We start from the raw sequence: 15,665 nt of genomic DNA, 5'->3' as shown, positions 1-15,665 counted from the left end.
TGCATTCAAGGCAAAAACAGCTCCACCATCAGTAGTTATTAATCTTATTTTGCCATATTTTTTGTAGCAAACTTGAATAAACATATTTTTACTAAATATATGGGTGTTTGTAGTGGTAGAAGAAACATGATTCCAGACAAGTACTTTTACATATTTCTAGCCTCTCCTGTATAATAAAATAGATATAGACAAATATGAAAGTCCAAGGATCCAGTATAACTGAATCTAGATGCATAAGTGCACCTTCCTGTAGGACTTGCAGTTTATGGTTGGCTCAAATTTACCCTCCTTAATTGATGGATTACGTGAATATATCTCTGAGAGATCACAGTCCAATTATAATCAGTCTCAGAAAAGCCTTGGTTTCATACTGCCTGGTAGTCTGATCACACTTACAATCAGAGAGAAAACACAGCTGCAACAGTAAGCCCTTGAGCTTATTTGGCACCCTTATGTGCCCTTGAGTTATGGGATAGGCCAAATAGGGAAATTAGTACAAAAATCCAATAAATGTAACTGGTGGACAGTGATAGCAGCTGAGTTCATTTGCAATCATTCATTGTTTCCCGACCTTTTGTCCTTAAAGCCCTTCTGTCCTTTATTCCTGGAAACTACCTATGAATTTGTATGAACACTCATGATATATATATAGTTTGGACACAAAGTAGTTTTCTCATTCAAAGAGTTTTATTTATTTTCATGACTATGAAAATTGTAGTTTCACACTGAAGGCATCAAAACTATGAATGAACACATGTGGAATTATATACATAACAAAAAAGTGTGAAACAACTGAATATATGTCATATTCTAGGTTCTTCAAAGTAGCCACCTTTTGCTTTGATTACTGCTTTGCACACTCTTGGCATTCTCTTGATGAGCTTCAAGAGGTAGTAACCTGAAATGGTCTTCCAACAGTCTTGAAGGAGTTCCCCAAGAGATGCTTAGCACTTGTTGGCCCTTTTGCCTTCTGTCTGCAGTCCAGCTCACCCCTAAACCATCTCGACTGTGGAGGCCAGGTCATCTGGCGCAGCACCCCATCACTCTCCTTCTTGGTCAAATGGCCCTTGATGCCTTCAGTCTGACTCTACAATTTTCATAGTCATGAAAATAAAGAAAACTCTTTGAATGAGAAGGTGTGTCCAAACTTTTGGTCTGTACTGATTATATATATATATATATATATATATATATATATATATATATATATATATATATATATATGTATATATATATGTATATGTATATATATATATATATATATATATATATATATATATATATATATATATGTATATATATATGTATATGTATATATATATATATATGTATATATATATATATATATATATATATATATATATATATATATATATATATATACACAATCCTACAAACTCTGGCACAGATTGGGAACCACTAGTTTAGACAGAATAATAAAAAAATAAGGACTGTAATTGTCAATGCACAAATTTCTTAAATTAAACCAAACACATTTAATGACATATAATTTGAAACAGAATGATGTCCATAAATCATATTCATTTATATATATATATCTGGGAAGTTTCGCAACAGCATAAATCACACAATATGGTTTTCACACTCAGGAGTTCTGGAATAAAACCAGTGGAACAAATTTGTGCAATATATTAGAGTTATCTCCACGGAAACTGGACTGGCTCTTAAAAACAGTCATCACATCCAAAACATTTGTCTCTTTGAAATGCAGCTGTCTTCATAAGTAATGTCCAGTTCTGGCTTGTGAGTGTACATACTCCAAAAACATTTAATGTGGTTCTGCAGTAGGTTACTATGACAACATGAGAAGTGTTTCAGGACTTAAAGAGCTCTCAAAGGGAACTTTACCCTGGCTGGAAGACACTTCTTGACAGCACTCTCAGACTTGGTCTGATACATCTTGAAAAAGCTGGTCCAATGACTGATTTTATAGGCTAAGTTATATATGAGCACTAATTTAGCCTATAAAATTTGTATGCATTAGTTATGCGAGATAATTCTGCAACAATTCTTGTAATTTTATTTTATTATTATTATTATTATTTACATTTGTTTCTTACATGGATTGATTTTTGGACAAGTTTTTTCTTCAGTCTTCTCTTTTAACAAAATAAATAAAATAAACATGATCATATTTGTCATACTGTTTATCAAATCAATTTGATTTGTAAGCTGAAACTGTAAAATCAAATTTTCTCTCTAGATATTTTGAACAAAATAATTTATGGACAATGTTAATAAACACAGTTTTACATTTTCTCAATTTTCATGTTCAAATAACACATCTAACCCTATCACTAAAATTAAAATATTTAAAGACCAGTCTTAAAATAAAACCCTCAGCAAAATAGCGCCATCTGGTGAGAAAATTTACAATTTCATCAATAACGACTGATTTCAAGCAGGAATAGATCACCTATTGAAAATTACCTGTGATCTAGTGCCTTTACCCACAGAAGTGATCTACAACACATTTAGTAAAATTACAAAATAAAACACTCACTTTGTTTGTGAAAAATCATTATTATTATTATTTATTTATTTTTTGTCTAGACCTTTTTTTTTTTTTTTTTAAAGCATACACAAACTAAAAAGAATAGCTCCCAAAACTGTAGCTAATTATTTTGGGGCTAGGTGTTTGGCATTTGGAGAGACATTTGTTTGATTACTAAAAAACCACTTAACCAAAAACAAACCATTATGTTAATAAAGTATAGAGCCCAATAGCCCAGTCTATGATTGCACAGATACCATTTAAACTAAACTAAGCTGGATGATGACATCACTGAATTCAATGATGAACTGCCTTTTTGCATACTGACACACTATTTTCCTACTTAATGCTGTACAGTTGCATTGATGCAATCTGTATTGTTAAAAGTGCTGTATAAATAAAGGTGACTTGACATTGATTTAGCCCCTTTTATTTGAATTTATTGCTGAGGGAATCAAAATTAATAAAATTCAGACCAATACTATTGTGTTTAATATCACGACCTTCACATTTGACCTTTGTTTTTGGATTAGATTAAAACCTCATTGGCTTACAATGGTTTTATCCACAAAGAGAGACTGAGCTGTGTATGCCATATGAGACCGACACTCTTGATTTTTTGTGTTTACATCTTTAGTTATTTGTATACCAAAATGTGTTACACTATTTTGACAACAATACCCTCAATTTAAATATTAGAGGGTATTTGAGTAATTTAGAGAATTTTCTATTCGGTAGCAATTCACATTGATTATAATTTAAATCTAAGGCTTCAGGAAAGGAGTTAAAAATAAACAAAGATTGTGTGTTTAATAATTCAAGAATATAGCTAGATCATCAGGTAGTTTTTTTTTTTTTTTTTTTTTTACATTGGTGTTACCAATTGTAATATCCTTTAGATAACTACCATTGATACATAAGCTAAGGAACTGTATTGCAATTAAAAACTTGATTTTAAAAAGTAATTTTAAATTGATTGTTTAAACAGCAAAAAAAACTGGTATCAATAACTTTTTCTTTGCCGTGGCTTTGAGTATGAATTCAAATTATCAGAACTTACTTTCCTGTATCTTTTGCAACTTCTTTGTGTGAGAGAAAATGTTTTAATAAAAAAAGAAAAAGAAAAAAAAAAGAAATGGGAAACGACATTTAAAAAACAATATTTCATCTAATAGACTTCCAAGCTCATTTAAGTTAAACTTTTTATAATTTTAACTGAATTTAAAATATTTAAGCGAATTGAACTATTAAAATATTTAATGTGATAATCGACAGCACACCACATTTCAGTGAGGAATATTTAACAAGAAATATTCCTTTCAGCTGTCAATGAGTGTGTAGTGAGTGTTGTGTTTTATGAATAATAAAAGCTTCATACACTAAAATAAAATGTTACAAGAACAGTTTAATCATACAAAGTCTGTTTTTTTCTCATCTAACATCTGTACACACGGTACATAAGGCCTCCTGAAAATGTACATGACTCTGACAGTGTGACAAAACTCATATGTTCATATTTATATAAATGACAATATCTTACAATTAATTTGCTTACAAGTTAGTGGCTGCTCCAAAATACAGCACTCCTTTATACAAAAATAATTATTGTCCTGTCCTGTGAAATTTCCATGGCAGCAGGTAGGACCAAAGAGAGGCCCATGTGTTTTTGTTTTTAATTCAGAAATGTCTTATTTTATTCAACTGCCACACATCAAAATGACTAAATGTTAACAGAAGTTGTCGTACATAAGGAGGCTGACCATTTTCCGAGAACTGATTAAAAACAAAACCACCTTGAGATTGTGATGTATAAAAAGTTTTTCTCTTTTTCTTCTTTAAAATAATGCTTGTTCAAAGAAAACTGTATACATTATATTCAAAGGGAAAGGAGTGATGAATATTCACACATCAAAATGCACATTTTAGATTTTTCTTCCCCAAAAAGTGTAAAAGACATTCCATTTACAGCATTAACGTTTACAAATGTACAACTGTACAGACAAAATAAAAGCAAATCACTATGCAATTTAGCAAGGCCTTTCCAACATCACAACTAGATTATTTTTTTTCTATTTAACTAATAAACTAACACTTAATTATCCCACACATACTACATGTATTCTACATTTATTCATATGAAGAAAAGGAAAAAAAGCCATTAATATATTAGCCAAACAAAAAAAGAGTGTGCAGCAGAAGACAGCAGCCCGATGTCCTTTCTCTGAAAAGTATAATCTTGCGCATTCTAAATCTATACTGCTGAATGCTGTACATTTGATCCTACCCTGCAACTTCTCATCTTCATGAAATCAAATCGGTTCTACTTGCACCAAGCTCAAAAGTCCTTTGAGGACAGGGACGTCGCCTACCAACTCCTCACTTTGCCTAGGAGAGCATCATCTAAGACTCAAGCGCCGCCTCCCCCAACAGCCAAAAAACAGCAACAATTCAATATTTGTACTTGTACATGAAGATGCTTACATTACATTGAAGATTACATTTACAATGTAAAGAGAGGATAATCAGTACAACTATACTGTTTCTAGGGCAGTGTTAAAAAAAAAAAAAACAGACAGATGATCCACAAACATGATGACAAAGAAAAATAATTCCATTAAAACATTAAATCCAAGCACAGTATGCCGAATCTCCCCACCCCCTGCAGGCCTTGCATACCTACCATGCAACCCAAAACGGAAGTGGAGCAGTTAATCAAAAACGGTGCACACATGAGGGAGGGAAAGAAAAAAATAGATGGGAATTGCAGCCACTTCAAACCACTTATGAATCATATCACCCCCGTTTAAAGGCAGTGAAGCTCTTTGATTCTTTTAGAATAACGCAACTAACTCAATGGCATGGCAGACGGAAGTGGTCATCTACAAGCAAGATTTTTTTAAGATCAAGCTGACTGGTTCATTATTTTTCATCAGCAGCCTTGGCATGTGTACCATCAGGCTAAAACAGGGCTTAAAAGTATCACACTTCTTGAATTTGCTATTAAGAAGTATGGATAGGAAAAATAAAAAATAAAATGTTAATTAAAAATATTCACTCAGTTTGTCCTTATAAAGTCACTTGCTGGTGTAAATTGTAAGAACTGTAAAATAACAGCAAACATTCCTTTTTCTACAGAAAATGTACAAGGTAAAAAATGTACAAGATATTTACTAGGAAAGAAAAAAAGGAAACAGTCAGTTACATCAATTACATCATGAACAAGGGTGTTCTGCTTTACCCAGGAAACCACTTACAGACCATGCAGTCTCTAGTTGAGGTAACAATGGGCACTACACCGGGAACTGCACCAGCAACTAGTCAGACATCTCAGCATTCTCAGGTGAGGCCAATTTCTTTTCCTTTCATTTTTTTGGGGTAAAACCCCTATAGGGTATGAACTCCACGGTGGAGGAGATGCCCATAATAGATTCCCTTTTGAGGGAAAGGGGCATGGGTTGGGTGGGAGGCCCTTAAATTAAGCCATTGGTGGGGCCTCCAATAGGGCCTAGGTCTGATCCACACTTCATGTAGTACTTCTCTAACTTAGCCAGGATGTGTTTTCCATATGTGTATTTACGGAGAGTGGCAATATGGGGTCGAATCTGAAATTGACAATAACAATGATTTAAACCCTGCCCAGGATGATTGCATTTTTAATCTTTTCTTCAATTATTTTAATTATGCAACAGCATTCTGTGCATTTACCTTGTGCATGATGATCTTGCGCTGGGCAGGTTCAGCCATGTCAATCATTCTTTGCACTACATAATTTGCATACTGGTCCTTCATCATAGTGTACAGGGCACTGTGAGGGCCATCCTTCTGACAGCAGACTTCATCGATTAATAGGGCCCTCTCCGCACGAGAAGAATGAATCACACATTTCTCTACAACATTACTAGAAGAGACAGACACAAACACAATAAAGGGAAATACAGTTTTCAGATGACCAAAGGTTATCTTTATATATCTTTACATAATATCTTAAATATTTAATACATTATGCAAAAATTATACTCAAAAAGCACACCGTAATAATAATAATAAACATTGTTAGTACATGGTTAATTTGGGGTTATTTACTGTTATTACCATTCCTCAATTTTGTTGACTGAAAATAACAGCTTTACTGTAATACTATAAAACAACTACTTGTTTTGAGATAGAGTTGGCTCTGTAAAAAAGTTTTATATACACCGCGTTCCAAATTATTATGCAAATGACATCCTTCTCTGATTTTCATAAATAGTCAATTCAAATCTCAGTCAGTATAATTTTCAACTCATCAACCATTAAAGTATAGTTCAAATTTTATTGAACTAACCTCCTAATGATAACAGTATTTCCAAAAAAAAAAAATAAAAAAAAAATCTAAATGCACTTCAAAGTATTATCTCTAACAGTTAAAACATTTTATAGGTTGTAAAGAACTGAAAATGGGCATTTACTGAATTTGTAGCATTAGGTGGTAATTTTTACTAAAATATCAAAAGCTATTTTAAACAAAAACATCCTGAGAGGGCAAGTTACATCTTAACATAGAAACCCTTCTTTAAATTTTAACCTTTACAATTCTTGCATCCATTGAACTTGTGAGTTTTTGAAGAGTTTCTGCTTGAATTTGTCTGCAGGATGTCAGAAGTGCTGTTTTGATCAGAACTGCCTCCAACACTCATAGATATTTTGCTTGAGGATACTTCAAAGTTTCTCAATAGAGTTGAGGTCAGGGGAGGATGGTGGCCACACCATGAGTTTCTTATCTTTTACATTTTTCCGAGGTCATTTTCACACCTTCAGGGAACCTAAAGGGGCCAACCAGCTCTCTACACATGATTCCGGCAAAATACATGTTCCACCACCTCCCTGTTGATGTCACAGCCTTGTTGGGAAATATCTAATGTTTTCATACCTTGTCCAAGGCATTGTACTATTTGATGCTTTTCAGCAGCAGAGAGATCCTTTTTATTCCCATATTGCTTGAAACCTGTGGCTTTGCTTAGTAATGTGGAACATCCTTTTTAAGTAATTTTTGTTTAATTGGGCTCATTTGGCAAATTATTACAGGTGTCTGAGATTAATTTCAGTGATCCAAAGAGCCCTGAGACACAATACCATCCATGAGTTTAATTGAAAAAAAAAAAAAAAAAACAAGAAAAAAGAAAATAAAAAAATAGTGTTTGACACTAACATCCAATTTACATTTTCATTTTGGAATACGGTGTAGATAAATAGATTTATAGATATAGATAAATTGAATTTAACTGTAATATTTATATTATTCTTTATATTTTTTTATTTGATATTTATAGAAAGAAAGCTTATAAATTGTCTTCACAACAAAATCCGCACCATCTGAATATAGTAGGGGTGACATTTATGGTTGGAAGAACAAAGAGGAACAAATTTCTGGTCAAATGTCTTTAAGGAAACTCAGTGGTCAAAATGTAATTGAAATTAAATGGGTTATTACCTATGAATGAAAACATTTAAAACACACACACACACACACACACACACTATTTCTTGGATTTAACTTGAATGGATGTTTTGTGGATACCTTTAAACTGATAAGATTCTCAATAATTGATGATAATAGTTCTATGCTCTCAACCAGGTTACATACACTGTACTTCAAGGCTAAAAGTACACAAGTCACTCTGCCCCATACCTACTCTGATAGGCTTGATCACCTTTCATAGGCATAAATGGTGGAAATGTGTTCATAGTCGGTATAGGACAGGGTATATGTTATTCAAATCTATATGAACTGGTAAAGCTGACAAATTGTCTAAAGCCTTCAATACAATGAATAATAAAGAAAAAAACATCAGCCTTTATGTATGAATATTCCTGAAATGATTGATTTGCTTAAGCTGGTCTAAATTAAGGCTAATGCACAACCTACAACTACAGAAAATAAAAATTAAATTCTCACATTTCTCTTCATTTACTTCTAAAACAACGCTACAATAATCCAAGTTGAAAGATGAAAATGAAGCATTTTATCCCTAATATAAACCTTTATAAAGAAAACACTTCATGTGACAACACAATAAGATATACTAACAACATGTATTGAAAATACACAACATAGAAGTTGATCTACGTACTACATGGGAGTCTGACCTAATGGTACACAACTTAAAATATCATGTTTTAAATTAATTAATTAGTTATAAATTTATTTTTAATGTAGCCTATATGTACGATAAAAGTACCATTCTGGCAGCGAGAACGATGTGGAACTACATTAAGATTAATGTTTTGGCATATGATATGTTTATTTTACCAATCAGATAAGAGTAAATGGTGAGTCAGCATGAGGCTCATGTGGATGGCTACAACAAAGTTGGCAAAACTCAGTCAGTGAGAGAATCGTGCCAAAATTGTAAGTGCAGAGAAAAAATATTTTAGAACCTTTTTGCCCCACGAGCACTACACGTCATTTAGTTTTAGTAAAAGTTTTTTACACACACAGACTGGTTCTATGCAGTTAATCCGTTTTGCAGTTCTTTAAACTGTTGTTTTTGCTTGCAAATCACTGTTCACAGGCTTGCAGTACTTTTGACCGTATTTTAGTGAACAAAATGGGTCTCATTCATGAAACATTCGTAAATATACGAGTAAATATGTGAGTGATTTGCAAGTAAAGAGACCTTTCCTAAAACTCTTCTCCTGATTCACAAATACTTCGTAAACGTCAGATGTGATAGTGAAAAGTAACACACAAGTGTGTGTGTTAATGAATTCCAATCAGTCATAAATGGGACGCGTGTGCACGCTCATTCTCAATTACCATAAATCCCACCCATTAAATCCGACTGACGACTATATATGGGCATCATATTATGACACCAAAGGAAGGATTTCAACATGTCTTCTCAAAAGCGAATGAAAAAAAATTCTCAGCTGCAGAAATTGAAGTTTTATTATCAGAAGTTCATTCAAAACGCCACGTTTTATTTTCAAGCGTACATAGTGGCGTATCAGGTTCTAAAAAAAGGAAGCTTGGCAGCATATTACAGATGCTATTAATGGAGTTCATCTGTTAATCGAACAGTCCCAGAAGTGAAAAGAAAAAACTTAATTAATTTACTATATATAATTTATACTATATATTTTTTTCAAAATGCGGCGTAAATATGTACCCGATTAAGGTGAATTCAAATGCAGCCGTATTAATGAGCAAACCGTTCAGATGTTAAACGCACTATTTACGCGTGGCTGAGAGCAGGTGTAGATTTATTTCGTACTAACTAACATTTGGAAAATACGAACATTTTAATGAATCAGAAAATTTACGCCAGAACCACTTTACACACGATTTACACAAAAATTCGTTCGTGTTTCATGAATGAGACCCATTGTGCCAAAAGTGTTAGCACAGGAAAATGGAAGTCAGAAGAATGCAGATCATGTCTATTTTACTTTTAGCATGAAGCTGCAGTTTCAAAATACACTTATGAGTAACAGTAAAATGCTGCAAATAATATTTTTTGTTATGCTTGAAATGCGATTTACACCTTCACAAAGCTTATCTTGTGCATGCAAATTTACAGAACGTAAATATCACTTATCCAAACCTCTTTGAATTGTTAGATATTATCAGTATATGATTTTTCTAATTTACATTAGATATTATATAGCTGATTGGAGTTTGTAGCAAATCGTTCATGTATTTGTTTGATGCAAAACAGGGTTCTTCACCTTATTTCTTTCAGAGTAGAGACAGTTTATCTTTACAGATAACGTATCTCTGACATTGCAACACCTACCATAATCTCTTACATTTTATGCATCTTATGCACTTTATTCCCATTTCATTTATGGTATTCATTTAGTAGTTGTTTATTAATCCTGTCTATATTTTGTTAATAAAATATATTTTATTACATATGTTTCTTCCTTGTGTTGATGATACAGAAGAGGTTCTATAAGTTAGAGCCAGAACCAGCTTTACTAACGAGATGCACATGACAATCACATGTGATTTATTGTGCAACCCTTGTTTGTTGATCTCAAAGTACAAAGTAGATTAGGAAAACTAGTATGCTGGGTATATTTAAAGCGCCGCCATTATTGTCTAGAGTGTGTGGAATGGTGTGCTGTGATTGGTTGGGTAGATATATCGCATTCTGCAAAAAAGGGAGACTGGCGTTTGTTGCGGTTTGAAAAAAAAAAAAGGAAGAAAACATGATGCAATAACTCTGCGAATATCACATTTTGAGTCAAATTAAAAATGGACTTTTCAATACTGACCAGACAAAATACTGATTTTGGAGGAAACTTTTTTTATTATATATATTTTTTTAATTTATTTTTTAAATGGCGCTTATCGCGTTTTGGAACCAAACTCTACATTTCCTTCATTTGCAAAACAAAAACATTTGTTGTGACTCCTTTAGCACAAATGACAGCACCAGTGAGGTGTGGCATGGAAGCAATCAGCCTGTAGCACTAATGAGCCCTCAGCTCGTCTTCATTGTTTGATTGTCTGTTTCTCATCTTTCTCTTGAAAATATCCCATAGATTCTATATCGGGTTCAGGTCAGGCATGTTAGCTTGCCGATCAAACACTGTGATATTAGTCAGCAAATAACTTGGAAGTGGTTTTGGCACTGTGGATAGGTACCTGCTGGAAAAGGAATTCAGCATCTCCATAAAGCTTGTCAGCAGATGGAAGCATACTGTAAAATGCTCCAAAATCTCCTGGTAGATGGCTGCATTGAATTTGGACTTGATAAAACACAATGGACCAACACCAGCAGCGTCACACCACACCAAATCATCACTGACTTGGGAAATTTTACACTGGACTTCAAGTAGCTTGGATTCTGTGCCTCTCCAGTCTTCCTCCAGACCTGGATTTCCAAAATAAATTAAAAAGTAACTTTTTTTCTGAAAAGAGGACTTTTAACCACTGAGCAACAGTCCAGTTCTTTTTCTCTTTTAGCCCAGGTAAGATACTTCTAACATCTGAAGACATCTGAGTGTCTTGACTCTTGACATCTGAGTGTCACTGACTCCAGCTCCAGTCCTCTCCTTGTGAAGCTTTCCCAAACGTTTGAATCTGCTTGACAGTATTCTCAAGCTTTCGGTCATCCTGTTGCTTGTGCACCTTTCCTACCCAATTTCTTCCAGTCAACTTTGCATGTTATATGCTTTAAAATGATTTACTTTACATGTAATGAATCTAGAATATATGAAAATTTTATACTTTTGTCAAAATATTCAGGCAGTACAGGCAAGCATGAAGATGAACCTAGAATCTAAACATTGTGTGCTGAATTGCATGTTATGAAATTTCTGTATAATATTTTATGAGAGGAAACAGCTTAATTTGAAACTTCGATCAATTAGTTCATATTCTGGCCATACATGCTTGTCTATAAATAGTACCATTTAAATACCTATTTTAGTGTTTTAACATCTCAACCTTAATGCATTAAACATTTTCTTCATGGACTCTATGGGAGGAAAACACTTAATGTGACTCTTTGTGCATTCTGTGCAAATTCTGGGCTCTGTTGCTTGTCTGTACATAATATGCTTTATTAATAATTTATATATTAAAGGGGTCAAATCATGCTATTTCAAGGTTTCCTTTCTCTTTGGAATGTTACAAGCTGTTCGTGAACAGATAAGATCCCTAAAGTTGCAAAGACTAAAGTCTCAAACCCAAAGAACTATTCCTTGTTGAGATACAGAGATATTCTCAGTTAGGAACCTATGTGTGCTAATTTTTCTTTGAAAGTCACGTTTCTAGCATTTGTAAAATTGCATTTTTCCACCTCAAAAATATATCTAAATTACAACCTATGTTCTCAATGTCAAATGCGGAAACGTTAATTCATGTGTTCATAACCTCAAGGTTAGATTATTGTACTGCTTTATTGGGTGGGTGTTCTGCACACTTAATAAACAATCTACAGCTGGTTCAAAATCCAGCAGCTAGAGTTCTTATTAGAAACAGGAAGTATGACCATATTAGCCTGGCTTTTTCAACTCTGCACTGGCTCCCTATTAAACATTGTACATATTTTAAAATCTTGCTTATAACTTATAGAGCCGTAAATGGTTTAGCACCTCAGTATTTGAACAAGTGCCATAGTTTGTGCTTTGTTTTTTATGAAAAAAAAACATAAGAAAAACAAGAAAAGGCGATGGTCAAAGAGGTGGAGACCACGCGAGCATGGACTATACTTGCTACATTATGATATGGAGGAAAGTTGTTGTTTTATCTCATAGAAATGTTGTTACGTACTACACAGATTAATAACCGTTGAAATAAACGTTCATATATTAGTTTCCATGTATTCTGGTGGACTGCAGTTGTGGATGTAGTTATGCCATCGACTTTATTTGTATTTGTTATATTTGTTATATTATATACGCCGGCTGTTTTGATTTTGTTTCATGTCACTTCCTCACCGCCTAGTCACCTCGCTTTCTGATTGGCTACATGCCACAGTCCACAGGCTGCGTGATTGTTTGTCCTCGGGGGACACCACACACGAGAAGAAATTGGGCCAAATAAATCCAACATGTTGGATATCCCCGATTTGAGATCGGAGCAGTCCCGACGTTCTTCCGAGCAGAGGAGAGCAGTCTTAACACACCACACACGGCAGGAATATTTGATCAGATTATTTTACGATAATCGGTGCATCCTAAGATTGTCGGAAGGGGTGAATCGGGGCTAAAATCGGCCTAATTCGGTTCTCGGGCCACTCCTCTTTCTCATATACATTCTCCCTCTTGGTCAGATTATTCGCAGCCACGGTCTAAATTTCCACTGCTATGCTGATGACATTCAACTCTATCTTACCACTACTTCCTTCTCTGACCCCCCCCCCCACACTCGCTCACTGACTGCCTTTCTGACTTAAAAACATGGATGGAAAACAATTTTCTCAAACTCAACACGGATAAAACTGAAATTCTGCTGATTGGCCCCAAAAGCATGCTCTCCAAACCGTACACTTTTACTCTTAATATTGATGATTCACCCGTTCACCCCACCCCGGTTGTCAAAAACCTTGGCATTACATTCGACTCCACTCTCAGTTTTGATCATCATATCAAATCACTCACTAAAACTGCCTTCTTTCACCTCCGTAACATTGCCCGCCTCCGACCTTTCCTTTCTATTAGTGATGCAGAGACTTTGGTTAACTCCTTCATCATGTCCCGCTTAGATTATTGTAACTCACTTTTCCTTGGTCTACCCACCAAATCCCTTCAAAGATTGCAATACATTCAAAACTCGGCAGCCAGGCTCCTTACACATACAAAACGATCTGCTCACATCACCCCCATTCTCCATCAACTCCACTGGCTACCAGTCCCGTCCCGGATTAAATACAAAGTACTACTACTCACCTTCAAAGCTCTCCATAACCTCGCTCCTCCATACATCTGTGACCTCCTGATTACATACACCCCCTCCCGTTCACTCCGATCCTCCGACCAAAACCTTCTTGTTATTCCCCGCACTAGACTTTCCACCGTGGGTGGTAGGTCTTTCAGTGCCCTGGCCCCAAAACTCTGGAACTCCCTCCCACAACCTCTTCGTAACTGTTCATCTCTTCCTTTCTTCAAAACGCATCTCAAGACATTTCTGTTTAATGATCACTTCTCCTCATACAATTTATAATCCATTTACTGTATGTTTTGTTGTATTACTGTTTGTATCACTAATTCTTATGTTTCCTATGTAATGTTAATCTGTTTATTCTGTTATTATGTTTGTTATTCTATTTCTATGTAAAGCGACCTTGGGTCTGAGAAAGGCGCTATATAAAATAAACTTATTATTATTATTACTAATTATCCTGCCGTGTGAACCAGTCTTAAGAGTGGGAGATCCTTTTCCTATTTGGTGCCAAAACTCTGGAATAACCTTTGTTCGGGAGGCAGACACACTCTGTCAGTTTAAATCTAGATTAAATACCCATCTCTATAACCTGGCTTATACATAACGCATTTATAATATTCAAATCAGTTAAATAATTTTTAGGCTGCATTAATTAGGACAACCGGAACTGGGAACACTTCCTATAACACAAAATGAACTTGCTATATTGTTAGAAGAATGGCATCTATGCTAATACAAGTCCGTTTCTCTCTTATTACAAGGTCACCGTAGTCACTTTATGAATTTATAAAAGTTAAGACTTGTCCACGCCCTCCTAAAACGCCTCATTTAAACACGCTTTCACAAGTCTGCATCATGATGTGGGAAGATTTGCCTAATGCCTTCCAAATGTTCACACAAAGAAAGAAGGTGTAACTTTATTGTAGCTGCCAGCGCAGCTGCTATGTTGTGACGATGCTGTGTGTTTTGTTGCAGAAGTGAATATACTTTGGCCTTCCAAAAGAGGAAAAGACAGTAGGTGGTGATCCAAAACATTGGTTCTATCGTCACGTGCACCACCGCTGCGGCATCTGTAAAGTGCATTTGGAGCTTTTGACCGCTAAGTCACAAATAGACGTCAGTTTTGCCTCGATGATTTGTTACAACTGACGGCTGCAGTCAGGGAAAATGAAAGAAAAACACTGTAGTTAAAATGATTTATATATTTTATATTCACAGATGAAAGTTTGAAGTTATGTGCATTTCTTAGAACGAATTCAAGCAGGATAAATGTGAAGCCTGTGCTTATATTTTCTCTAAGCTACATCGTATTAACAACTAGGTGGCGACAAGTGTCTTAAAAATGTATTTGCCAATGAATTAATTTTTCATTCAAGAGAATCGTCAAAAACGCTGATTGATCCAGTAATGAAACAAGTGTGGTAGGTTTATGAGTGAGTCATTGAAGCAATGATTTAAAAAACTTTTTCATCATTCTAATATAAAAAAACTGGGGTTTTAAATACGTTATATACACAATACCAGTCAAAAGTTTTTGAACCATAAGATGTGTAATGTTTTTTAAAGTCTCTTCTGCTCACCAAACCTGCCTTTATTTGATCAAAAGTACAGCAAAAACAGTAAAGTTTTGAAATATTTGTACAATTTAAAATAACTTACTTTCTACTTGAATGTATTTTAAAATGTAATTTATTTTGGGATATGCAGCTGTATTTTCAGCATTATTACTCCAGTGTCACATGATCTTCAGAAATCATTCTAATATGACGATTT

At 34.4% G+C, this 15,665-nt stretch overlaps 1 protein-coding gene across 10 annotated transcripts in view; it reads right to left on the bottom strand.

Moving 5' to 3' along the window:
- Positions 1–3,900: 3,900 nt before the first annotated feature.
- Positions 3,901–15,665, bottom strand: part of pum2 (pumilio RNA-binding family member 2) — a 128,795-nt gene continuing 117,030 nt past the window's right edge. For all 10 annotated transcript variants that reach the window (XM_026291543.1, XM_026291534.1, XM_026291538.1 and 7 more), the window contains 2 exons: positions 6,221–6,413; positions 3,901–6,117 (listed from right to left, as the gene is read on the bottom strand). In XM_026291543.1, the coding sequence (XP_026147328.1) occupies positions 5,986–6,117; positions 6,221–6,413 (325 nt within the window). In that variant the 3' untranslated portion in view covers positions 3,901–5,985. The remainder of the gene's footprint in view (positions 6,118–6,220; positions 6,414–15,665) is intronic.

The sequence above is a fragment of the Carassius auratus genome, chromosome 20, assembly GCF_003368295.1.
Source record: "Carassius auratus strain Wakin chromosome 20, ASM336829v1, whole genome shotgun sequence".
NCBI classification, from domain to species: Eukaryota; Metazoa; Chordata; class Actinopteri; order Cypriniformes; family Cyprinidae; genus Carassius; species Carassius auratus.
Note: the sequence above shows the minus strand (reverse complement) of the source record. Positions and strands in the feature narration are given on the sequence as shown.